The 27,001-nt window shown below is 40.3% G+C and overlaps 1 protein-coding gene across 1 annotated transcript; it reads right to left on the bottom strand.

The window, feature by feature from the left end:
- Positions 1 to 399: 399 nt before the first annotated feature.
- RFK (riboflavin kinase) lies at positions 400 to 8,588 on the bottom strand. Its single transcript, XM_087444464.1, has 4 exons — positions 8,284 to 8,588; positions 7,269 to 7,420; positions 2,735 to 2,837; positions 400 to 1,723 (listed from the first exon to the last, which is right to left on the bottom strand). The coding sequence occupies exons 1-4, from the start codon at positions 8,363 to 8,365 to the stop codon at positions 1,593 to 1,595; spliced, it is 468 nt and encodes a 155-aa protein (XP_087300590.1). The 5' UTR covers positions 8,366 to 8,588; the 3' UTR covers positions 400 to 1,592.
- Between the last annotated feature and the right edge of the window lie 18,413 nt (positions 8,589 to 27,001).

Raw genomic sequence — 27,001 nt, 5'->3', positions numbered from 1 at the left:
ACTACATTGTTTGCCATAAATTCATACACCAAAAAGTAAAACAACCTAACTCAATTTATCCATGTTTCCCCCTTCTCCAACATGAGCTTTAGATGTTTTTCTAAATACTTTATATTTTTGTTAAAAATCAACTAATTCATTTATGCAGACTAGGGAAAAATGACTTATAATAAGTTTATCTTTCAAATTACCTCCTACATATTTCTGCCCCTGTATCCTGCCATCAAATCTGGCACTAAAGTAAACAATAATGCAATGTACTGTTTCAGGGGGCCCACACAATCGTAATCCTAATTTCCTAAATACCCAAACATTTCAACTTTCTGCCAATATAAACAAAAGTCTCAAGTGGCCAAAAATCACTTCTTAGTAGTCTGTAGGAGGAAAAAGTGCATAGTATGAAGATTATTTAACTAAAACTTTATTATTTATGCCTTTCCTCCCAGCTACAAGCGCTCTTTAGCATTAAATTACATTCTGCGTACACAGCTCAACAGTTTACATTTGCTCAGGAACAATGATGACATTAAAAATAAACAACTTTCTACTTCATAGTTTAACTGGATCTTAAATAGTTTCCCTGGGGGAAACAAGTATTTTGTGTTCTCTAAGAAACTGGTATACTTAAATGAACTGCTATGTGTTCATTTAATCTTTGAGGAACCCTAAAGATGAAGTTTTTGGGTTTTTTCTAAAATGCAATAGAGATCTGTACTTAATCACTGTTCATATAGTGCAGGGATGGAATGGTAGATACAGATACAATCTTTTGTAAGTGTACAGTTGTAGGCTATTCTAAACATAAAAAAAACTGACACTGACAATTGTTTAAAGGAAAAAAGAACCAAAGTCAAGAAAAATGTTGAAGTATATCTACTCTTAAAAGAATACAGAAGTGTTATACAATGAGACCCAGAGATTTAAAAAACACTCATTTTACTGCTTTAAAAGACAAATAAAAAAAATGAAGGGAGAGTGAGTCTAGACCAATTAGAACTGAGGCAGCTGTAACAAAAATGGAACACAGAATAATGATCTGACCCCATTAAGGAAATGACTAATTAAAATGAAATTTCGAAGTCTTCATGTCTGTAATAATATAGTAATGCACAAAATATCACAAAGTCTTGATTTTCCCTCTGAGGTTTATCATAAACTATCAAACCTGTTTAATCCAGTGACACTTACAACCTTCTCTGTTGAGCAGCACACACCATACAAGTACAGACACACTAGTCTTTTACCATAAGAATTATCGTACTTGTCTCAAACTAGTGACTTGCCTTTTTACCCACAATTATATACATTTCATTTCCATTATAAGACACTTAAGACCTTTCTAGTGATATATTTTAATCAATATATTACATTAAAAAGAATCTTGATTTTTAAAATGAATCTTTTTAGCACTGTAGCATGATGGGTTTAATTGAACAGTTGAAGCATAATATGGTAACTACACTGTACTGTTTAAACTAATCCACAGGTCTAGGAAAATGTCTGATTTTTAAAATAGAACTAACATGAGATCGCACAGTTATGAGCAGTAAAATACTAGAAAACAGTGAATGAATAAATAAGATAATTTTTCATCAGTGGCCATTCATTATTTTGCTTTTAGGACCCTGGAAGAAATTGTTGTCTTTGACTTTCAAATGTTCTGGTAAATCCAGTCGTTTCTTAGCTTCCTCAATATCACCTTGAATTGCTGAGATAAGTGCCTCTGCAGAGAGAACACACCAGAAGATGATCAGAAACCGCTGCTGGACTCCCCACTGCTCCTGTGCGCAGCCTCCTGCAAACTCCCGGACTGCAGTGTCTCTAGCACGGGGTACACGCCCTGTAAATGTCCCATCCCTTCTTCCAGACTCCAGCAGAAGTCAGTGTACACACAAGATGGCCCTAATCTTGCAATTTCTCAGAGAAAGGCAATAGCAAAAAAAGATACATTGCAAACACCAGATGGAAGAAACAAATATTCACTATCAATTCTCTTCAGGATTTACACTTGTAAAAGAAACTCTACAGTAGAATTAAAACTATCACATTCAGGGGCCGGCCCGGTAGCGCAAGCGGTTAAGTATGCGTGCTCCACTGCGGCGGCCCGGGGTTTGCCAGTTCGGATCCTGGTCGCGCACCAATGCACCGCTTGGCAAGCCATGCTGTGCCGGTATCCCATATAAAGTGGAGGAAGATGGGCACGGATGTTAGCCCAGGGCCAGTCTTCCTCAGCAAAAAAAGAGGAGGATTGGCAGATGTTAGCACAGGGCTGATCTTCCTCATACACACAAAAAAAAAACCCTATCACATACACTAAGATACTTGATACCATTCATTTCAAATGTTCTGATTTACTGTTTCTTACACTTCAAGCACTGCATCCATTATTCATCACAGTATTAATTCTTACTTGTTCCTTAAAATATCAAAAAGAAATGAAGATTAACTTCATACTGTTGGAGAGAGGCAGCCAGCCTGCTGGGTTTGAATCTTACTATGTGACCCTGGGCAAATTATTTAACCTCTCTGTGCCAACTTCCTCATCTGTGAAATGGGCAGAATAATTCCTCAAACAGTTGTTGTGAGGATGAAATGAGCTAATTCATGTAAGGCACTTAAAACAGTACCTGGCACATATTAAATGCTCAAATATTATCTGTCCTGCCATGGTTATTACTAGTGAGAAAGAGTAGAGGAAGCTGCAGTAATATTTAAGATCTAAATAAGAACTTACCTAAAGAATCAAAGTTCTTTTCTGGTCTGAGGTAGCCAACGATGGCCACATTGAGGATTTCCCCATAGAAGTCCTCTTTGAAGGTATGTATGATATGAGTCTCCTACAGTCAAGAAAGGTTAAAAAGATTACCATCAGATTAGAGCGCCTGAAATTTGAAATATATCTTCATGTTTAAGGTGGAATAATTTAAATGAAACAATTAACCTTCATTAAATGTTTAAAGAGAAGTTAAAATCTAAGGGCAGTTTTTCCTGAATTCTTCCATCATTCCTCTGCCTGCCCCTGACCTTACATGTACAGTTTATAACTAAGGTACATGTTGTACCACAAATATGGTATGATTTGCTGTTTACAGAAAAACTAATATGCAACCAAAGCAACCAAGAGCCTTATAGAGGCGAAAAAACAGCACAGCCACCAAAGAGGGAATGAGCAAAGTATTACGAGATGTTACTACTGAAAGAACTAGTTCTGAGGTTAATCAGGATCTATGCGTCTCTGACACACACCACGTTACAGCATCTTTGAGGGTTAGGCAGAGCTGAAGACTGATATGGGGTCAGAAGAGTCAACGCAGGTTCCTGACCAAGGAATGATGTGACAAACGGGTACAGGACGTGTTGAAGCAAAATGGTGCAGGAAGTAGAAGATGCTCTGGACTCTGAATGTTAACCCACTCTGAATGTTAAAGAACAAATCTGAGTCCAAAAGGCAGAAAAACCAACGAAGAGAACAAACAGATATAGAAGACGGCTGAGGCTGGACTAGGATGTGGCACTGGAAATGGAGAGGTTTAGACAACTTAGAAACATGTACCTTGAGACTAAAGATGTATTTTAAAGTGTATGACTTAAGAAAATCTAATCTACGAAGTGATCCTTAAAACTGAGGCGTCTATTACAAATCAGCTAATAGTATAGCTAGATCAGTCAGACTAATGACACCAATAAAGAGATAATATGAGCAACTTATAATTAATGAGAAATCAAACATGAAAATCTGCATTCAGACCAAAAATAGGAAGGAAATATCACACGAGACTTTTAGATTAAGGTGAGTTTTATTTCCTCTTTTAAAAAAATAAAATAACCTAGTCTTTCGTAACCTTTTTGGTTTGTAGGGGGGAGGATCATGATCCTTTGAGGTCATTAAAATGCGATCTCTCCAGGGCCAGCCCGGTGGCATAGTGGTTAAGTTCGCATGCTCCGCTTTGGCAGCCCAAGGTTTGTGGGTTCGGAACCCCGGGCACTGACCTACGCACCGCTTATCAAGCCATGCTGTGGCAGCATCCCGTATAAAGTAGGGGAAGATGGGCACGGATGTTAGCCCAGGGCCAATCTTCCTCAGCAAAAAAAAAAGAGGAGGGTTGTCAACAGATGTTAGCTCAGGGCCAATCTTTCTCAGAAAAAAAACAAAACAGAGATCTCTCCAAGTGTCCCTATGTAAAACTTTGCATACAACTTAATGGGATTTATGGATTTAATGAAGCCCATTAAAAAAAAAAAGAACTCTGATTTAAACAACTAAAAAGAAAAAAATATATTAGCTATTAGAAACAGGACTTAGTTCTTTATAATATAGCTCTTATTAGAGCTTTGGTTTTGTTAGATTACTAAATCTAAAATTGTGTATAGAAGAGCTGAAATTACATACTATGCTAAATTCAGAGTGTTTAAGAGAAGCAGGGCAGTGCTGTAGGAAGAGCGCTGAGTTAAGAAACAAGTCTGGGCTTCCATACTCAGCTAATGGCACACCTACACCCTCTGGGGCTCAGTTTTCTCATCTGTAATTGAGGGGTTTGAGCCAAAAGACACAAGGTGTCCCTTTGCTTTGTACCACGAACCAATATACTTGACTTGCATTCTTTCTTTTCAGTAAAATTTTGAATAATAAAAAGGAAACTAAGATATGTAAGACCTCGACACTGATCATTACAAAACATTATAGAGAGAAAAGGTAAAGATGTCTACTCTCCCTAAATTGATCTACAGATTCAATCCTATCCCAACCAAAATCCTAGCAGGTTTTTTTTTTTCAATCATGGAAACTGACAAGTGATTATAAAATTTATATGGAAATGTCAAAGGCTAAAATCATCCAAGAAAATCTTGAAAAGAAAACTGGAGGACTTATACGATCAGATATCAAGATCTATTAAAGCTATGGTATGGAAATTAAGACAATGTGGTAATGGCCAAGGATAGACTAGGAGACCAAGCATGTATGAGTGTACTTTGGACACTCACACATACAAAGTCACTTGATTTATGACCAAGGTGACACTGCAGTGCTGTCAGGAGAGGATGGTATTTTCAGTAAATGGGCTAGGTCAATATCCACATGGAAAAAAATTAATTTTGACCCCTACCTCACATCACGCTCAAAAATCAATTTGATGTGAAAAGTAAGACAATTAGTTTTTAAAAGAAAACATAGATGAATATCTTAATGACTTTGGAGTAGGCAAAGGTTTCTTAAACAGAATATAAAAACCACTAACCATAAAAGAAAAATGATGAATTGGATTAAAATTAAAAACCTGTATTCTTCAAAAGACACCATTCCATTAACTGAAATAAATAAAAAAAAGCAACACAGTGGGAGAAATTATTTGCAACACACAGTTCCAAGAAAGGAATTGGATCTAGAATATATTAAGAATTTCTTTAAGCCAATAAGATAGCCAATCTAATTTCTAAAAAGGGAAAAAGACTTGAACAAGCACATCACAGATGTGTGTTGTTGGCAAAAAAAAGAAAAACTTTGAAAAGCATGAACCTCCTACCAACAGAAAATTTTGTCCTTACTATGGAAGGAATTTTAAGGCATTCCTTAACTGGCTCTATAGTAATAGTTCTGTTATCTGAGTAGCTAATAAGGAAAAATTAGTCATGGGATATCCTTCCCTCCCCTCATTTCCTCCCTCATTCTACAGAAAAATATTTTGTGTTCTTTCATTAATTCTTTCCCTTATCTACTCCAACAAATAATTTTCACATCCTTAATACTCAAAATAAGAGAAATATTGCATGTAACATTAAGTTGTTCTGGGCCATTTCTATTGCTTATAGAGCACTTAGCCCTGTGGTTTTCCAACTGTGACACACTTTTCTTCTATAAACTCTTTAAAGAGGATGAAATTTATATCAACTATAACTGTTTTTGCCACACACTTGAGCTGATAAAAAGATTCAGCCATATCTAGCAGATTAGGCCCTTAAGTCACGTGGGTCCTGTGAAAAGAGCAGAAGAGCATACCCTCAAAGTGGTTTAAAAGAGAAAAAAAGCTTCACCTTGCAATTTTATCAGAAAGCACCATCCATGTAGTAAGCAGTTCACTCTTAACAAGGTGACCAAGTAATTAAAGGGGGAATGAACTACATTAACTGTGGCAAGCTCAATTTTATGAAACATCATCTTAAATACTTCACTTTTTATCTCCAGTAAAGGTAAATACACGGGCAGTTATAAAAATTAATATTATTGTAATTTATTAATTGTATTGTCATTTTGGTTTATAACTCCATTTTTATTTTCTACATGATTTTAAAGATAAATGCACAAAAATTATTAATCTGTTCTGGGCACACAATATATCAAGATGACATTTGTGAGTTTTTCTATTTTATTAAAGTTAAGTTGGTATAAATTCAAATTAGATTTTTATAAGGTTAGGATGTTAAATGCAATCACCATCATAACCACAAAGAAAATATCTACAGAAAATACAAAAAAGGAAATGAGAAGGAAAATCAAAGTATGTCACTACAAAAAAAATCAAGTAAACACAAAAGGCAGTAATGGAGGACATGACTGACAGAAAAAGCTATAAGGCAAATAGAAAACAAATAGCAAAACAGAAGTCCCTCCTTATCAGTAACTAGTTTAAATGTAAATGGATTAAACTCTCCAACCAAAAGGCAGAGATTAGCAGAATGGATTAAAAAAACATGATCCAATTATATACCCCTTTATAAGACACTCACTCTATTTATTTATTTCTTTTTTTGTGAGGAAGATCAGCCCTGAGCTAACATCTGTGCTAATCCTCCTCTTTTTGCTGAGGAAGACCAGCTCTCAGCTAACATCTATTTCCAATCCTCCTCTTTTTTTCTTCCCGAAAGCCCCAGTAGATAGCTGTATGTCATAGTTGCGCATCCTTCTAGTTGCTGTATGTGGGACGTGGCCTCAGCTTGGCCGGAGAAGCGGCGCGTCCGTGCGGGCCCAGGATCTGAACCCGGGTCGCCAGGAGCGGAGCTCGCGCACCCAGCCGCCAAGCCACCAGGCCAGCCCATAAGACACTCACTTTAGATCCAAAGACACACATAGATCAAAAGTAAAGGATGGAAAAAGTTATTCCATTCAAATAGTAACTAAATACTTCACTTTTAAATCCTTTAACCACACTGCCAAAAATTCTAGAATTTGGATATGTGTGATTACCACTGATGAGTTCTATGTGCATCTAATACTGCATATTACCCTAAATCATCATCCCATTTTCAGTTACAGAGCTAACTACAGTTCTTACCATGGACTTCTTCGTATTCTTGTAGTATGGGTTCCATCCTATGCTCACCACCATCTTATGGACATCTCCACTTCCAACACTGGCCCAACCATAATAAATGCCAGTGGATATATCAGCTGGGAGATTATCTACTACTTGTTCAGGAAAGTTAGCTAAAAAACAAAAGTAAATACTCTTGAGTGCTACGAGTTTCATATTAAATATTCATAAAAATCGCATGCAAGGCTAGTCTAAATCATTATGCTCACAAGATTCCTAGGACCTTGTCTCTATCAATCCCATCATTCCATAATCTGGCTCGGACTTCTTTCTCCTCTTCACGTGGATAGGTTAGGAACAAGGCACCAGGTTCTAGTTAAGTGTATAAAGCTCTCCAGAGACACACACACTCTCGAGATAGGAGAAGAAAACAGGTGCATGAACAGCTGGATTTTTCAGACCTGCTCTTTCTTAAGGAGGTTCGGAATCTCTTGAAAAGTCTCTTATTTTCGAAATGCACATGCTTAGGCACAAGCTCCAAGACTAGGGGCAGCCCTGTGTGTATTTTTAAAGATTAATTATGCATACGATCAGGCCCTGACTACTACAACTAATGTAGACAGACTAAAAAAGATATTTGGTCCTCGTTCGACTGCTAATAACACATTGCAGGAAAAGAAAATCTTACACTGGGCTTGAGAATTTAGCCAATCTGGCCCACATTACGTTTTCTAAAGGGCAAGCTGCGTGCCAGGCTTGGCAGCTCGATCAGGGCTGCATAGCGAAGCGGGGACGGGGGGCCCCGAAACTCAGCTCCGGCTTCCCGCCCTCCCCACCCCTCAGGCCTGGTTCCCGGTGGGTCGGAGCCCGGGCACGGACGGGCGCCCTCGGCCCGACCGAAGGTCCTCCGCCTCAACAGAGCAGGAAGCGGGCGGCGGGGTGGGTGTCACCTCCACCCGCCGCCCCACGACCCGGCCCCGGGTCCCCGGCTGATGTCTCCGCTCCCCGTGACCCGGCCCTGGCCGCCGGCGCTCACCTGTGGGGATGCCCAGCTGCTTGGAGCCGCGCCCGAAGCCCCTCACCACTTGGCCGCGGCAGAAGTACGGCAGTTGCCTCATGACGCCGTCCGCCTCGCCGGCCCGCGCGTCTGGCGGGGCCGCCGTCGAGGCGGTGCCCGCACCCCCCGGACCAGCCGGGGGACAACGGCGAGTCGGCCGAGCGGTGCGGACAACACGCCCCGGAGGGCCTCTCACGCCGCTGACCCAACAAAAGCTGCCGGCCAGTCCAGAGATTGCTTCTCTGTCCCGGGACCGGCGGCGACGCCCGAAGTCTCCGCGCGTGTGGGCGGAAGCGCGGCGGGGGCGGGCCGGCGTGGGAGGGCCCCGGCTCCCGGAGCGCCACGCGCCTGCGCACACTTCCGCGGCCCAACGACCTGGTGGCCACTCGGCTTCCGTAGCCCCGCCCCCGCCGCGGTCCGAGCAGCAGGTCCGCTGCTGCCTGGTGTTCTTCTGGCCCCAGGCTTGAGAACCGGGCGGCAAGCTGTTCTTCAGCGTAGGGGCTGTGGAAGCACTGTTCTCGGATAGTCCTGTTTCTTTTCCCTTCCTCCTTTCATTATGGTCCTGACGCCAAAGAGAGACGTTCTTTAACCTCTTGGCAACAGCTAGGTTGATCGTCATTCGTTACTCATGCACTCCTTAACCTTTTACTAAAGCTCCAAATTCCAGCTCAGAGATCACCTCTTCATGGAGGCTTTTCCCGACTACCTACCGGAAGTGGCTCCCCTCTCCTGCAGACTACTTGACCACGGTTTAAGTTTATCAGAATGTAAGCTCCAGGGGAGCAGGTCCTGGTCTGTAACTCGGCAACCCCAGTGGCTAGTGGAAGGTTACAATGATGCAGTTTTCTTGGAGGAGGGATGCGGCTGCCTACTACACACCCTCGGGAGGTGTCTCCTTGAGAATTTAATAAACCGGTGAAAGGCTTCATCTCTACTGCAGTGGAAATTCGTGGGCCATGTGACCCTTGGAACTGTAAACATGATCTTGGGAAGTAGCTCAAGGGTCACTCACAAGGTGTACATGAGTCAATCACAAGGTGCATCTTCTTGTGTTGTTCTTGAGAAAGAAGGTTGAGTTGTTCTCTGTTACCTTTCTCTATATATGTGTGTGAAATTCTGTCCAGACTTTGCAGTCCCTTTCCTTCTACCTTACAGGTATGTAACTGATAATGCTCACCCAATGTTAAAATTATATGCTGTGTGGGAGATCAAAATTGGCCACCCCAAAATATGTCTCTTTACCCTGATGATTTTCTCTGACACACATTTCACCTCCCCCACCAGCTCTCTAAAGGAATTTAACTGTGGGTATGGACAGACTGGCATGGTCCTCACTAAGCCCATTCTTATCAAAGTTCTGTTTACCAAACATTTACGTTTGTAAAGGTATCTCCCTCTCTGTCCTGGGAAGAGCAGGGAATGACCTTATCTCTGGAAGCTCTTAACGGTCCCGGAGAGGACTTAAATCTGCATACCTTTGATTGCTGTGCTTTCTGGTAATCTCCCATAGCTGTCTCCTACCCCACCCCCAACATCCTCCTTTGTCTTTATCTAAATCTATTTAAGGTGAAAGGCCTCTGCCATTTGTTGAGAAACTCAGTTTCCCTGGTTTCTCGCATGTATACATGTTATTAAACTTTGATTTGGTCTCAACTTAATTTGTAGTCCAGCCAGGAAATACCCAGAGTGGGTAGAGGACACTCTTCCTCCCCCACCAGTACCTAAGGGGACTTTGTTGGCAAAACTTTTATTTCCCTAACACTAGTTTAGCACCTGGTTCATAGCAAATGCTCCTTTCTTGCAGAAAGAACAAATTAAAGAGCCAGTGTTTGTTGAGCACCATGGAAAGTACTGAGGGAACAGAGGTGACTGACAAGGTCTTGGCCCTCAGAGACTCAATCTAGGGGAGGAGACGGACTGGTAAGCCTGATTTGGGTGCTATGCTGTAAATATGCCCACAGGAGTCCTGACAAAGTGCTTGGAAGGCTGCGGAGGGAGCCGACCTCACAAAAAGGCATTTTGTATAGGTAATGGCCAGGAGCACAGGCGCTAGAGCTAGATAAGCTGGAGTTTGAATATAGGCCTTGCCTCTTTTTTTTTTTTTTTTTGTGAGGTAGATAGGCCCTGAACTAACATCTGCCAATCTTCCTCTTTTCGCTGAGGAAGACTGGCCTTGGGCTAACATCCATGCCCCATCTTCCTCTACTTTATATGGGATGCTGCCACAGCATGGTTTCACAAGTGGTGCGTTGGTGCGTGCCTGGGATCCGAACCGGCGAAAGCCCCCTGGGCTGCCGCCACCAGGCCGGCCCCTGGGCCTTGCCTCTTTTAATTGCTGAGTGACCTTGGGCAAAGAACCCTGTCAGAATCTCAGTATTCTTATCAACTAAATTGGAATATTAACAATGTTGTGGGGTTTAAATGAGCTAATGTATACAAAGCACTTAACAAATTGCCTAGCCTGTCATCGTCAGTGATAACACCAAGTAAAAGCCTGGAGGCATGAGCTTGGGGTAAAGCAGCCCTGGGTTCTAGTCCTCCATGCCCTGGGTTCCAAGGAGGTATGAGAATTAAATGAAGTAAAATAATTAAATGAGTCATGGGAGATAAATAGGGAGGGGTGGTTTTAAGAATTAAATGAGATAATACCAAGTATTTTACACACTATCTCATGTAATCCTCATATCAGCTTTTGAGAAAAGCACTAACCCCAGTTTATAAAGAAGGAAAGGGACATTTGAAGAGTTTGTAGGATGGAGCACTCAGGCTCTGATTTTTTGTAACTGCATTGACATGTCAAGTACGATGCATAATTATTGTGTAATCAGTGTAGGATTGGAAGGCAGAAGCCTGATCATCGTCCCCTGCTGCTCAGTAGCCCTTATGACTCCTCTGTCACTACAGAATAAAATAGCCCTCCAAGGGTCCCCTTCGATCTACCATTTCTACCATTTTATCTTTAAGGACTCTCCTCAAGTACTTTATCTATTAGTCAAATCAGAGCCTCCAGCCCACTTCATTGGCCAAAGAATATGCTTGAAACAACTCAGGTAATTATTTTGTAGCTTATAGGATGTATTATTTTTCCCACTCATTTGACTACAAAAATATGCTACCCAGCATTCTCAGTTACCATTTTATATGTAAATCTAGAGTTTAGAGTGGGTGTGTGTGTCTTTATCAAGCTTAGTGCTTTTTTTTGTGAGGAAGATCAGCCCTGAGCTAACATCCATGCCAATCCTCCTCTTTTTGCTGAGGAAGACCGGCCCTGTGCTAACATCTATTGCCAATCCTCCTCCTTCTTTTTTTTCCCCTTTTTCTCCCCGAAGCCCCCAGTAGATAGTTGTATGTCATAGCTGCACATCCTTCTGGCTGTTGTATGTGGGACGCGGCCCCAGGATGGCTGGAGAAGTGGTGGTTGGTGCGCGCCCAGGATCCGAACCCGGGCCACCAGTAGCGGAGCGCACGCACTTAACTGCTAAGCCACGGGGCCGGCCCAAGCTTAGTGCTTTTAACCAAGGAAGTATTCAAAAAATGCATTTCATTTCCCCCTCTAAGCTGCACTAGCAGCATCCCTTCCTCTGCTGATGGGCAAAGGGCCCACTTCTTTGGTGTCAAGTTGTCTCTCTGCAGGAAGAAAGATCACAAGTGAGAATCTCCAAGAGGGAGCAGAACTGGGGAGACTTATGAAGGAAACAGAGAGGGCCCACCCTAAGTAAACAACAACAACAAGAAAGAAGCTAAATAACTCTTAAAACTCAACAATAAGAAAGCAATAAACCCAATTAAAATATGGGCAAAAGATCTGAACAGACACCTCACAAAGAATATAAAAGATGGCAAATATGTGTATGAAAAAATATTCAACATCATGTGTCATCAGGAAATTACAAATTAAAACAACAAGGAAATACCACTACACACCTAGTAGAAATGCTAAAATCCAAAATACTGACTGGTATGTTGACAAGGATGTGGAGCTAAAGGAACTCTCATTCTCTGCTGGTGGGAATGCAAAATGGTACAGCCACTTTGGAAGACAGTTTGGCAGTTTCTTACAAAGCTGAACATACTCTTACCATATGATCCAGCAATTTTGGCATTTACCCAAATGAGTTGAAAACTTATGTCCACACAAAAACCTGCACACTTGTGTTTATAGCTGCTTTGTTTACAATTGCCAAAACTTGGAAGCAACCAAGATGTCCTTCAGTAGCTGAATGGATAAACTGTGGTACATCCATATAATGCAATATTATTCAGCAATAAAAATAAATGAACTATCAAGCCACGAAAAGATGTGGAGGAACCTTAAATGCATATTGCTAAGTGAAAGAAGCCAATCTGAAAAGGCTACATACTACAGGATTCCAATTATATGGCATTCTGGAAAAGGCAAAACAATGGAAACAGTAAAAAGATCAATGGCTGCCAGGGGTTGGGGAGGTAGGGGGTGGTGGAGGGAGGACTAGGTGGAGCACAGGGGTTTTTAAGGCACTGAAACTATTCTGTATAATACTGTGTAGGGGAGGAAGAAATATCCCTCTACCCTTCTAGGTTCTTCTGGCTGGCCTAAGAATTGAACTGACACGAGACAGAATAACAGAAGAAAATCAAACAAGTTTAATAACGTATGTGTGGGAGAAACCCAGGAAAACTGAGTGGCCAAAATGGCTGAAATCACCACCTTAAAAACCATCTTCAGCTAAAGACAAAGGAGGGTGTTGGAGGTAGTGGTTTGGGATTTCAAAGGGGAGGAAAGCCGATTCACATGGCGATGGAAAAGCAAATGTTTGGTAAACAAATGTTTGCCATGCCTTGTGAAGACAGTGAGACATGAAGAGGACTTTGATCAAATGGGCCTTGCTAGGTTCCTCCCTGTCTACCACACCTAGTTCATATTGTACTATAATTATCTATGTTATTAAGTCCTTCCTGAAACAGGCCTTCTATCTTAAATTCTTTTAGGCAGTTAGGGGGGAGGTCAAAGTTTCTTCCTGAGTCTTTTGTTCTCAAAAATAATCAAGCCAGGCCTTGCCCCATGGCCAAGTCGTTAATGTTCTGCACGCTCCACTTTGGCAGCCCAGGTTCACAGGTTCAGATCTTGAGGGTGGACCTACTCCACTCACTGGTCATGCTGTGGCGGTGTCCCACATACAAAACGATAGAGGAAGATTGGCACAGTTGTTAGCTCAGAGCTAATCTTCCTCAAGCCAAAAAAGAGGAGGGTTGGCAATGGATGTTAGCTTAGGACAAATCTTCCTTAGCAAAAAAAAAAAAAAAAAAAGCAAAAGAGACACATTTTGGGATAGCAAGTTCTGCTCTCCCACTACTGTAATGATGGGTACAAGACATGCACATGTCCAAACCCAAGGAACTGTACAGTACAAAGAGCAAACCCTAATGTAAACAATGAACTTTAGTTAATAATAATGGATCAATATTGGCTTCAGTGATAACAAATATACCATACTAATGCAAGATGTTAATAAAAAGGGAAACTGGGGGTAAAGGGGATATATGAGCACTCTGTACTTTCCACTCAATTTTTGTGTAAACCTAAAACTGCTCTAAGATCAAGCCTATTTTTTAAAAATGAATCTAAAAATTGCTACCTTTAAGTCTGACATCAAGGTTCACACCCTCCATATCTAAACAGTGACCAAGTCTCTCCCAATCCATCTCTCTCCCCTGCTCCAGCTGAATCCAAGGCACCACTCTTACCTGCCCAGTTGTAACAGCCTTCTTTTGATTCTCCCAAGCCTTAGATTTGATCCCAGTCAATGCCAGTCAATTTTTTCTGCTCCAGTGACCTTTCTCAAGTGCCAGTCTGATCAAGCCACATCAAAAGCCCTTCCATGCTTGCCATCATGCTAGGGTAAGTCTAAACTAAACCATTACAAGGCCCTCCCTGTCACACCCTGGGCCCCTGCCTTCACACTATCCAGGAGCTCTCATGAACTTTTGTAATTCCTCTAACTCACTCTTGGGCCTTTGGATAAACAGGACTCCTAGCATGTCCAATGCTACAGTGGGCCAGAGAGACAAGGGAGCCCTGTGAGTCAGGTACACTGGACAATGCTTTCCAGAAGAGGTGGGACTTGAGTGGACCCTCAGGGTGGATGTGAATCAGCTAAACAGAGAGGAGGGAGGAAAAGGTGGGGTGAGTTCTATTAGTCTTGTTTCTTTTATTTTTTTATTTTTGTGAGGAAGATCAGCCCTGAGCTAACATCTGCCAATCCTCCTCTTTTTGCTGAGGAAGACTGGCCCTGGGCTAACATCCATGCCCATCTTCCTCTACTTTATATGGGACGCCGCCACAGCATGGCTTGACAAGTGGTGCGTCAGTGTGCGCCTGGGATCTGAACCGGCGAACCCTGGGCCGCCACAGAGGAACCCGTGCACTTAACTGCTTGCGCCACCGGGCTGGCCCCTAGTCTTGTTTCTGGTGCAGGAACGTGCAATATACAAACCAGAGCAAGAAGATTCTACTTCGAGGTGATAGAGCTTAGGAGGAAGTAGGAGGGGGACCCCAGGTTTCCCACTTCTTTAGGTATATTAATTCACCTCTTTGTGCCCCAGTTTCCTGACTGTCAGATGGGAGTAACGACAGTGGCCACCTCATAAAGCATTGGAAGGATTTAAGAGCCAATGCATGGAAAGCAGCTAAATCAGTGTCTTATGTATAGTAAGCCCTCAGTATTAGCTGTTCTTATTATGACTACCTGTTGATCTGTTGTAGAGAATTTATTCTAACCAGACTACCATACAAATGAGCTGACTGAGGGGCCGGCCCCGTGGCTTAGCGGTTAAGTGCACGCGCTCCGCTACTGGTGGCCCGGGGTCGGATCCCAGGTGCGCACTGTCGCACCACTTGTCCGGCCATGCTGAGGTGGTGTCCCACATACAGCAACTAGAAGGATGTGCAACTATGACGTACAACTATCTACTGGGGGCTTCGGGGAGAAAAAGGGAAAAAAAAAAGAAGGAGGAGGATTGGCAATAGATGTTAGCACAGGGCTGGTCTTCCTCAGCAAAAAGAGGAGGATTGGCATGGATGTTAGCTCAGGGCTGATCTTCCTCACAAAAACAAACAAACAAACAAAAAAGAAAACAAATGAGCTGACTGAGATGTAAATATGTTCTGAATTCTACCCTTGAAAACAGACATTTAAAATCTCACATGAAACCTCAGTATAAAAAGAAAACAAAGAGGGGCCGGGCCGTGGTGTAGTGGTTAAGTGCACGAGTTCCGCTGCAGCGGCCCAGGCTCGGATCCTTGGTGCACACCGCCGCACCGCTTGTCAGGCCATGCTGTGGCTGCATCCCATATAAAGTAGAGGAAGATCCGCATGGCTGTTAGCCCAGGGCCAATCTTCCTCAGCAAAAAGAGAAGGATTGGCACAGATGTTAGCTCAGGGCTGACCTTCCTCACAAAAAAAAAAAAAGTATCAAATTAACATGTTGTACACCTTAAATTTACTGTACACCTTAAATTTACACAATGTTATATGTCAAATATATTTTAAAAAATAATAACGTGAAGAATCTGTGAAATATTGGGGAGCCGTCCAGCCCTGAATTCTCTCTTCGACAGTGGACCTACGATCACCCTTTCTGGGAAAGTTAAGTGATCTTGAGGTGTTGTATATCCAACTATCCCATAATAACTCATAGTGAAATGTTTGTTTAGTTTATTGTTTAATAAATACACACCACATGCAGACGGAGAGTTGTCAATAGTACTAATAAACAATTTTTATACCTGTATGGAATGTAAACAAAATATTATCACCTTCTCTTCAAACGGGACATTAATAACGTTTCTGGAAGATTAGATCCTAATGTCAGGCTAGTCTTGGAGCGAACAGCTGACCTGAAAAATCAGTTTTTTTGAGAAAAATTCCTTCATTCATTTGCTGCTTCAATAGGGTACACACCAAATCAAAATTGGAATGATTACTAATATTTTTTCACATACTCCACCAATTTTTGAGGATCCACTATTATTTATGTTTTTCCTGTGTTTTTGTACTGAACAATTATTGCTTGTATAATTGGAAAAAACATAAAAATACAGTGTTAAATTCTCACCACCAAAAAAAATCCAAAAAAACTACAATAATTCCATTCCTTGTGCATCCACAAGGTGGCACATTACCGCTTTGTTTTTTACTTCACTGATACTGGAAATTAGAAATGCAAATGGAAAATGAAAGTTAAGGAATTATGTTCACCTCAGGCACTATGCTGGGCACAGGTGAATTCCATACTCAGTAGAAAGGCTGGCTTACTCCCTGCTTCATGCACTTGGATTTGGTTCTTTGTGAGGCATTAACACAGCATTCTACCTCCTTCTTCAGTCACGAAAGTATTTGACAATAAATTCTTCTGATTTAAAAAGTTATGATTTTTAGAGCTTCCTCTGAATATATATCTCGTTAAGAATACAATGGAGAAGGGAAGCCAGAATTATTTAATGGAAGAATTCAGGCTTCTTTCCCATTAAAAAAAAATGGTTTTAGTTATATATTTGGTATAATGATGGTGTAGGAGAAAAAGATATGCTAAAAATTTCTGAGAAGAGAGGTAAAAGAAACTTTCTAGGGCACTGGGCTATTTTCACAATAATTAGTAGGTACTTCTCAGATTCTGGAGGTAAACTCACTTCTTTTCAGAAAACTTCCCCTTTTAAGGCAGAATTTACTCATAAAATTGGCCATTCTCCAGCTTCAGTGAGAGCCTCCTATTTTGTGTTCTCTCAACATCATGATACTGTTGCCATGTGACACCCAAGGCAAAAATATCAACGTTACCAAAAGTAATTACATATTTAATTATTTCAGTTTGTCTGCAAAATTACTGATGCTTCCTTTCTCCTTTTTCACAATTAAGATATGAAATTTTAGGGTCTGCCATTTTTTTCTGCCCAATATATAAAATAATACAACTGCACAGAAAATTTCCGTAATCTGCTGATTGTTTTCAGCATGGACTATACTATATTTTGAAGAGGAAAAAAAAGTGTATGTAGAGTGGTTTAGATTGAAAGGTTATCACTGGTTGAATAAAACATGGTGCAGTAGATCTAAAATACCCACCAATTCTTTGCCACTCCTTCTATTGAGAGGTGGAACCCGTTTCCCCTCCCTTTTAGACTGGCCTGGACCTGTAATTTTGACCAATAGAATTAGGCAGCAGTGATGCTTTGTGATCCCAGCGTGGGTCCACAGAGATCTGCGGCACCCACTTCACATGCTTTGAATGCTCCCTCTTAGAAGCTAGCCACCATATAAGGAGTCCAGCTACCCTGCCAGAGAGAGAGCCGTATGAAGAGAAGCCCTAAGTGTCTTGGACAATTCAGTCCCAGCAAACTCCCAGAAGAAGAAACACACAGTCGCACCCCAGCCAACCCACAGAATCATGAGAAGTAATAAGTCATTTTGTCACTAAGTTTTGGGTCATTTGTTCTGCAGGAACCAGCTAGTGAGCTCTACTTTGCCAATATTGTCTTTCCTTTTAAATAGACTTTAGTTTTTTAGTTTTTTTTTTTATTTGGTAAGGAAGGTTGGTCCTGAGCTAACATCTATTGCCAATCTTCCTCTTTTTGTTGAGGAAGATTGGCTCTAAGTTAACATCTGTGCTCATCTTCCTCCATTTTGTATGTGGGATGCTGCCACAGCATAGCTTGATGAGTGTTGCATCAGTCCATGCCTGGGATTTGAACCTGCGAACCCAGGGCCACTGAAGTGGAGCACACAAACTTAATCACTACACCACTGAACCAGCTCTCCAGACTTTAGTTTTTAAAGCAGTTTAAGGTTCACAGCAAAACTGAGGAGAAAATACAGAGTTCCCATATGCACTCCCCACCCTAGCTTCCCTTACTATCAACACCTCTCCTCAGAGTGGTACATTTGTTGCAATGGATGAACCTCAAAGTCCGTAGTTTACCTTAGGGTTCACTGTTGGTGTTGTACATTCTATGCATTTTGACAAATGTATAATGGCATGTAATCCACCATTGTATTATCATACAGAATAGTTTCATTGCCCTAAAAATCCTCTATGCTATGCCTCTTCATCCCTCCCTATCCCCTACTCCCCGGCAACCACTGATCTTTTTACTGTCTCCATACTTTGGCCTTTTCCAGATGTCATATAGTTGCATTCATACAGCAGGCAGTCTTTTTAGGTTCATTCTTTCACTTAGCATTATGCATTTAAGTTTCCTGCATGTCTTTTTATGGCTTGAAAGCTTATTTTTTTTTTAAGTGCTGAACAATATTCCATTGTATGCACCACAGTTGATTTATGCATTTGCCTACTGAAGGATATCTTGGTTGCTTCCAAGTTTTGGCAATTATGAATAAAGCTGCTATAAACATCCATGTGCGGGTTTTTGTGTGGACATAAGTTTTCAACTCACTTGGGTAAATACCAAGGAGTGTGATTGCTGGATCATATGGTAAGAGTATATTTAGTTTTGTAAGAAACTGCCAAACCATCTTCCAAAGTAGCTGTACCGTTTCACATTCCCACCAGCAATGAGAGTTCCTGTTGTTCCCCATCCTCACCAGCTTTTGGTGTTTGTTAGTGTTTTGGATTTTAGCCATTCTAATAGGTGTGTGGTATATCTCATTGTTGTTTTATTTTGCATTTCCCTAATGACATATGATGTGGAGCATCTTTTCATATGCTTATTTGCTGTCCGTATATAATCTTGGATAAGGTATCTGTTCAGGTCTTTTGCCCATAATTTAATCAGGTTGCTCATTTTCTTATTGTTGACTTTGAGTTCTTTGTATATTTTAGATAATAGTCCCTTATCAGTTAAGTCTTTTTATTTTCTCCCAGTCTGTGGCTTATCTTCTCATTCTCTTGACAGTAGCTTTCACAGAGGAGAAGTTTTTAATTTTAATCAAGTTTAGCTCATCAATTATTTTTTTCATGGATCATGCCTTTGGTGTTGTATCTAAAAAGTCATCACCATACCCAAAGTCATCTAGATTTTCTCCTTTGTTAGCTTATAGGAATTTTATAGTTTTGCATTTAGGTCTATGATCCACTTTGAGTTAACATATTTCATTAGATTTATACCTAAGTATTTTATTTTTGGTGATGCTAATATAAATGGTAACATGTTTTTAATTTCAAATTCCTCTTGTTTTTTCTGGTGTATAGGAGAGTGATTAACTTTTGTATATTCACCATGTATCCTGCAACTTTGCTATAATCACTTATTAGTTGTAGGAGTTTTTTTGTTGATTCTTTTGGATTTTCTTCATAGGTAATCATATCATCTGCAAACAAAGACAGTTTTATTTCTTCCTACCCAATTTGTATACATTTTTTTCCCTTTTCTTGTCTTATTGCATTAACTAGTGATTCCAGTACAATGTTGAAAATAATGGTAAGATGGGACATCTTTGCCTTGTTCCTGAACTTAGTGGGAAAAATGTGTAGTTTCTCATCATTAAGTATGAGTAGGTTTTTTGTAGATATTTTTTGTCTGGTTGAGGAATTTCCCCTCTGTTCCTAGTTTGCTGAGAGTTTTTATCATGCATGGGTATTCAATTCTGTCAAATGCTTTTTCTGCAAATATTAATATAATCATTTGATTTTCTTAGCCTGTTGATGTGATGGATCCCATAAATTGATTTTCAAATGTTGAACCAGCTTTGCATATGTGGGATAAATCCCACTTAGTCATGGTGTGTAATTATTTTTAAACATTGTTGGTTTCAATATGCTAATATTTTGTTGAGGAGGTTTTAATCTATGTTCATGAGAGATATTGGTATGTAGTTTTCTTTTCTTGTAATATCTTTGTCTGGTTTGGTATTAGGGTAATATTGGCTTTATAGAATGAGGTAGGAAGTATTCCCTCTGTTTCTATGTTAGGAAAGAGATTTTAGGGAATTGGTATAATTTCTTTCTTAAATGTTTGGCAGAATTTACCTAGGCCTGGTGCTTTCTGTTTTGGAAGGTTATTAATTATGGATTCAATTTCTTTAATTGATATAGGCCTATTCAGATTGTTTCTTCTTGTATGAGTTTTGGCAGATTGTGTTTTTCAAGGAATTGGTCCATTTCATCTAAATTGTCAAACTTGTGGGCATAGAATTGTTCATAGTACCCCTTTATTATCCTTTTAATATCCATGGGATCTGTAGTGATTTCCCCTCTTTCATTTCTGATATCAGTAATTTATGTCCTCTTTTTTTTTTTTTTCTTATTTAGTCTTGGTTAAAGGCTTATCAATTTTACCAGTCTTTTCAAAGACCCAGCTTTTGATTTCAGTTATTTTTCTCTATTGATTTTCTGTTTTAAGTTTCATTAATTTCTGTTCTAATTTTTGTTATTTATTTCCTTCTATTTACTTTGGATTTAATTTGCTTTTCTTTTTCTAGTTTCCTAAGATGGAAGCTTAGATGATTGATTTTAGATCTTTCTTCTTTTCTAATATATGTTTTCAATGCTATAAATATCACTCTAACCACTACTTTTGCTGCATCCCACAAATTTTGATAAGTTGTATTTTGATTTTCATTTAGCTCAAAATATTTCAAAGTTTCTCTCGAGTTTTTTCTTTGACCCATGGGTTATTTTGAAGTGTATTGTTTAATCTCCAAGTATTTTGTAATTTTCAAGCTATCCTTCTGTTATTGACTTTTGGTTTAATTCCCTTGTGGCCTGAAAGCAGACACTGTATGATTTCTATTCTTTTAAATTTAAGTTTTTTGAGGCTGGATTTGTTAAGTTTTTTATGATTTTTTATGGTGTGTTTTATGGACAGAATGTGGTACTTGTTGATATGTTCCATGTGATCTTGAGAAGAACGTGAATTTTGCTGTTGTTGGATGAAGTATTCGAGACGTCAATTAGATCCACTTGATTGGTGGTGCTGTTGTGTTCAGCTATGTCCTCACTGATTTTCTTGCTGTATCTGTCCATTTCTGATACATGGATGTTGAAGTCTTCAACTATAATAGTGGATTCATCTGTTTCTCCTTTAAGTTCTATCAGTTTTTGTATCACGTATTTTGATGCTTTATTGTTAGGTGAATACACATTAAGGATTGCGTGTCTTCTTGGATAATTGGCCCCTTTCTCATTATGTAGTACCCATCTTTATCCCTGATATTTTTCCCTGCTCTGAACTCAGCTGTATCTGAAACTAATATAGCTACTCTACTCTCTTTTGATTAGTATTAGCATAGTATATGTTTCTCCATCCTTTTACTTTTAATCTATAGGTGTCTTTATATTTAAAGTGGGTTTCTTGTAGACAACATATGGTTGGAGCTTGTTTTTTAATCACTCTAACGATCTCTGTCTTTTAGTTGATGTATTTAGACTGTTGACATTTAAAGCGATTATTGATATAGTTGGATTAACATCTACCATATTCAATACTGTTTTCTATTCACTGCACCTGTTCTTTGTTCCTATTTTTGTCTTCCATTTTTTTCTGCCATTTGTGGTTTCAACTGAGCATTTTATACGATTGCATTTTCTCTCTTTCCTCAGTGTATCTATTATACGTCTTTAAAATTTTTTTTGGTGATTGTCCTAGAGTTTGTAATATACATTTAAAACCAATCCCAGTACACTTTCGAATAACACTGTATCACTTCACAGGTAGTACAAGTACTTTATAATAACAAAATATTACTAATTCCTCTCTCTTGTCCTGTGTATCATTACTGTCATTCATTTCACTTATACATAAGCATATGTGTATGTGTATATTTGTATATATACACACATAAATATACTTAATTGAATATATTTTTGTCATTATTATTTTTAACAAAATATTTTCTGTCCGTTCAATTAAGAACAAGGAAAATATACGTTTTTATTTACCTTTACTTATTCCTTCTGGAATGCCTTTTCTTTCTTTATGCATTTCCAAGTTTCTGACATATATCATTTTCCTTCTCTTTAAAGAACTTTTTTTGTGTGTGTGTGAGGAAGATCAGCCCTGAGCTAACAGCCATGCCAGTCCTCTTTTTGTTGAGGAAGACCGGCCCTGAGCTAACATCTATTGCCAATCCTCCTCCTTTTTTCCCCTTTTTCTCCCCAAAGCCCCAGTAGATAGTTGTATGTCGTAGCTGCACATCCTTCTAGTTGCTGTATGTGGAACGCCGCCTCAGCATGGCCAGACAAGTGGTGCATCGGTGTGCGCCTGGGATCCGAACCTCGGCCGCCAGTAGCGGAGTGCACGCACTTAACAGCTAAGCCACGGGGCTGGCCCCTAAAGAACTTCTTTTAACATTTGTTATAAGTCAGGTCTACTGATGACCAATTTCTTCAATGTTTATTTGTCTGAGAAAGTCTTTATTTCTCCTACACTTTTGTTTTTATTATTATTTTTTTGTTTTATTTATTTATTATTTTTGTGACGAAGATCAGTCCTGAGCTAACATCCATGCCAATCCTCCTCTTTTTGCTGAGAAAGACTGGCCCTGAGCTAACGTCTATTGCCAATCCTCCTCCTTTTTTTCTCCCAAAGCCCCAGTAGATAGTGGCATGTCATAGTTGCACATCCTACTAGTTGCTGTATGTGGGACACCACCACAGCATGGCCAGACAAGCAGTGCGTCGGTGTGCACCTGGGATCCAAACCTGGGCTGCCAGTAGTGGAGCGTGCGCACTTAACCACTAAGCCATGGGGCCAGCCCCTCTCCTACACTTTTGAATAATAATTTCACAGGATACAGAATTCTGGATTGGTGGTTTTTTCCTCTCAACACTTTAAATATTTTATTTACTCCACTTTCTTCTAGCTTGCATGGTTTCTGAGGAGAAGTTGGATGTAATTCTTATCTTTGCTTTTCTATAGGTAAGATGTTTCTCCCTCTGGCTTCTTTCAAAGTTTTTTCTTTGTCCTTGACTTTCTGCAGTATGAACATGACATGCCTAGGCATAGTTCTCTTGACACTTATCTTGCCTGGTGTTCTCTGAGCTTCCTGGATCTGTGGTTTGGTGTCTGACATTAATTTGGGGAAATTCTCAGTCATTGCTTCAAATATTTCTTCTGTTCCTTTTTTTCTTCTCCTGGTAGTCCCCTTATGCATATGCTACACCTTTTGGAGTTGTCCCACTTTTCTTGGATGTTCTGTTCCAATTTTTTCAGTCTTTTTTCTCTTTGCTTTTGAGTTTTGGAAGTTTCTATTGGCATGTCCTCAGGCACAGAGATTCTTTCCTCAGCCCATCCAAGGTATTCTTCCTTTCTGTTACAGTTTTTTTGTGCTCTAGCATTTATTTTTGATTCTTTCTTAGAATTTCCATCTGTCTGCTTACATTACCCACCTATTCTTGCATACTGTCTACTTTTTCTATTAGAGCCCTTAGCATATTAATCATAGTTGTTTTAAATTTGTGACCTGATAATTCCAACATCCCTGCCATATCTGAGTCTGATTCTGATGCTCGCTCTGTCTCTTCAAACTGTTTTTTTTTTGTCTTTTAGTACGCCTTGTAATTTTTTTGAAAGTCAGACATGATATACTGAGTAAAATAAACTGCTGTAAATGGGCCTTTAGTTATATGATGGTAAAGTGTGGGAGTAGTTTTTTCCCCACCCTAAGTGGGACAGAATCACTGAAGGAGGATGTTAACTGGGTATTTTCCTTCACCCAGGTCAGTTAGCCTCTGATAAAACCCCAATAGGTCAGGCTCTGGTAAAATAATTTCTCTCGAGAACAGACCTAGTTAAGAAGAACAGAATGCACTGCTGTATTTAAAATAATTACTTTTCCCTTACGCTGCTGAAAGCCCAAGGGAATTTTTCACTGATATTCCCTTTGAGCGCCTTTCTGGTAGAGCTCCAGGAAGTAAAACTCACAAAAGTGCAGGACCCCCACTAGAGATTTTCTCTCTCAGACTTGCCCACACTGAACTTCCAGCAATTCTTCAATTATAGTTCAGGTTTTCCTACCCTGGCAATGGTTCCATGGAGGTTTTTGCTCCAGTAAGTTGTGATTATCTGTATTTGCCTACTGTCTTTTCAATTTTGGGAGCATTCATTTGCCCTGGGACCTCACTTATCTGACAGATCTAAAAAGAGTTGTTTATTTTTTCAGTTTGTTCAACTTTTTACTTGCTGGTAGGATAGAACAGTGAATTCTAATCTCCTTACAAGCTGGACCAGAAACCAAAGTCCCTTTGATGGTCCAATTTTTTTTTTTTTTTGTGAGGAAGATCAGCCCTGAGCTAACATCCGTGCGAATCCTCCCCTTTTTGCTGAGGAAGACCAGCTCTGAGCTAACATCTATTGCCAATCCTCCTCCTTTTTGTTCCCCCAAAGCCCCAGTAGGTAGTTTTATGTCATAGTTGCACATCCTTCTAGTTGCTGTATGTGGGACGCAGCCTCAGCACGGCTGGACAAGCGGTGCATCGGTGCGCGCCCGGGATCCGAACCCCGGGCCGCCAGTAGCGGAGCGCGCACACTTAACTGCTAAGCCACAGGGCCGGCCCTCTAATTTTTTTTTTAAACAGAAAGGAAATATAATTTGGTGGCCAAAGTTGTGTTATAAAAATACATTATAGAATGTATCTCTTAAGGATCTCCAGTCATCTACTTTTCCTCCAACTCTAACCAGTATAATTGTGATGCTAATGTGAAAAATTTTAACGTTTATCAGCTTCTAGTTCTCCTTACCCCATCTTTCATTCCAAAACACAAAGTAGTCTATTGTAGTAGATGTGACCAAAGATGATCAGGTAAGAAAAATTTCTCTAAACAGGCCTGTGAATGACAACACACATGTTTAAAATGTAGTATTCTGACCATAGACACATAAACTCAATAATTAAAAAGAACCAAATATATAATAATTTGCTATGGCTTTTAAGGGTTTAAAGAAGAGATGGTATTTCCTGTATTTTTAATGCTTAGAACTAAAACACCCTGAGTGTTCCTAAACTCCAAATAATTTCAAATACTTTATCATTAAATGAACAAAGTGAAACCGGCAAACAGTTAGCCATTGATGATTAAGGAGCTAGTAACTATGGGGGATCAGAATTGGCCACCTCAAAATATGTCTCTGCCTGAAAGAAGCTTTGACCCCCACCCCCACTAACTGACCAAAAGAGTTTGGGATGGGAGGCCTGCCCCCAGAACAGGCCATCACCATAGATATCTCCGGGTATCTGGGAGGGTCCTTGCTAAGCCCATTCTTAGTTCTAGTTACCCTTTGTAAGAGATATTTACATCTGTAAAGGAAATCTCCATTTGTAAAGGTATCTTCTTCCCTATACCAGGAAGAAGGAGGGATGGCCTTACCTAGAAACTTATCAGAATGGAAGGTGAGGACTTAAATCTGCATGATAAACTTATCCATTGTTAACTGTGCTGTTTAGGTAATAAGCTATCTGATTCCCACTAGGTTCCTATAGATAACATCTCTTTGGAGCCTGGGTCACCATGGTAATGGGTGTTTGAGCTACTTTTTCAGGAATTGGAACCCCTTGTCCACTTCAGGCCAGTTGAGACCACCAACCCATCAACTGGGCCCATGCAGACATATGTCCGATAAGTGACCTTTTGACGTCAAGAGGTTAAAACTGCACCCTCAGGGCATGCTAATGCCGCCATTCTGTGAACATTCATCCTACAAAGAGGCATGAAGTCTGACTATGCTTCTGCAGATCATCAATTACCCCATCTCTCCTCACCTCCAATCAATTCAGACCACCTTGCCCCCTACCCTGTAAATATATCTGAGTCTCTATTTTTGGGAAAGCAGATTTGAGATTCATTCCCCCGTTTCCTCACTTGGCTGCCTTGTGATTAATAAATCCTCTCTCTTGGGAGCTGGCCCAGTAGCGCAAGCAGTTAAGTGCGCGTGCTCCGCTGCGGCGGCTGGTTCGGGTCCCAGGCACGCACCGATGCACTGCTTGTCAAGCCATGCTGTGGCGGCGTCCCATATAAAGTAGAGGAAGATGGGCACGGATGTTAGCTCAGGGCCAGTCTTCTTCAGAAAAAAGAGGAGGATTGGCATCAGATGTTAGCTCAGGGCTGATCTTCCTCACAAAAAATAATAAAAATAAAAATAAATCCTCTCTCTCTGCTGCAATCTCATCGTCTCGGTGTTTGGCTTTCTGAGTGGTGGGCAAAAATGGACCTGGTGCAGTAACAAAAGCAAGATGCAGTATATACTGTTTGCTATTTATACAACACTATTTAAAAATGGGACGGTTTCTACCTCTGTTTTAATAAAGCATCAATAAACTATTCAATATGAAAGCATAGGTGAAGTAGACCTCCCATATCGTAGGGGAGGAAAAAAATCTTTTCCTCTACCCATCTCAGGTTCTCCATCTGAGACCTTGTAAATTAGACTGCGCAAAGACAGATCAACAAAAGAAAAAATAACAGAAGATTATCAACACGTACCTTGACGTGTACACATGGGAGTACCCAGCAATGAGTAACTCAAAGGGGTAGTTAGGACTCGGCTTATGTACCATCTTAGGCTAAAACAGAGGAAAAGGAGTTTGGGGGTTCTGGCTGGAGGAGGCAAGTTACAGGAAGGTGACCAGAAAAAGTATGGTAAACAGGATTATTTAGTAAGGTTTGTTATGCAGATGCCTTCTCCACTGATAAGAGTTAAGACTCTTCTTTCTAGTAAGGGAGAGGGAGACATCTTTGCAAATGGAAATTTCCTTTATAAATGGAAAT

The sequence above is a fragment of the Ceratotherium simum genome, chromosome 20 (genome assembly GCF_057802395.1).
Source record: "Ceratotherium simum simum isolate JZ-2026a chromosome 20, ASM5780239v1, whole genome shotgun sequence".
NCBI classification, from domain to species: Eukaryota; Metazoa; Chordata; class Mammalia; order Perissodactyla; family Rhinocerotidae; genus Ceratotherium; species Ceratotherium simum.
This window is presented reverse-complemented; position numbering and strand designations above follow the sequence as displayed.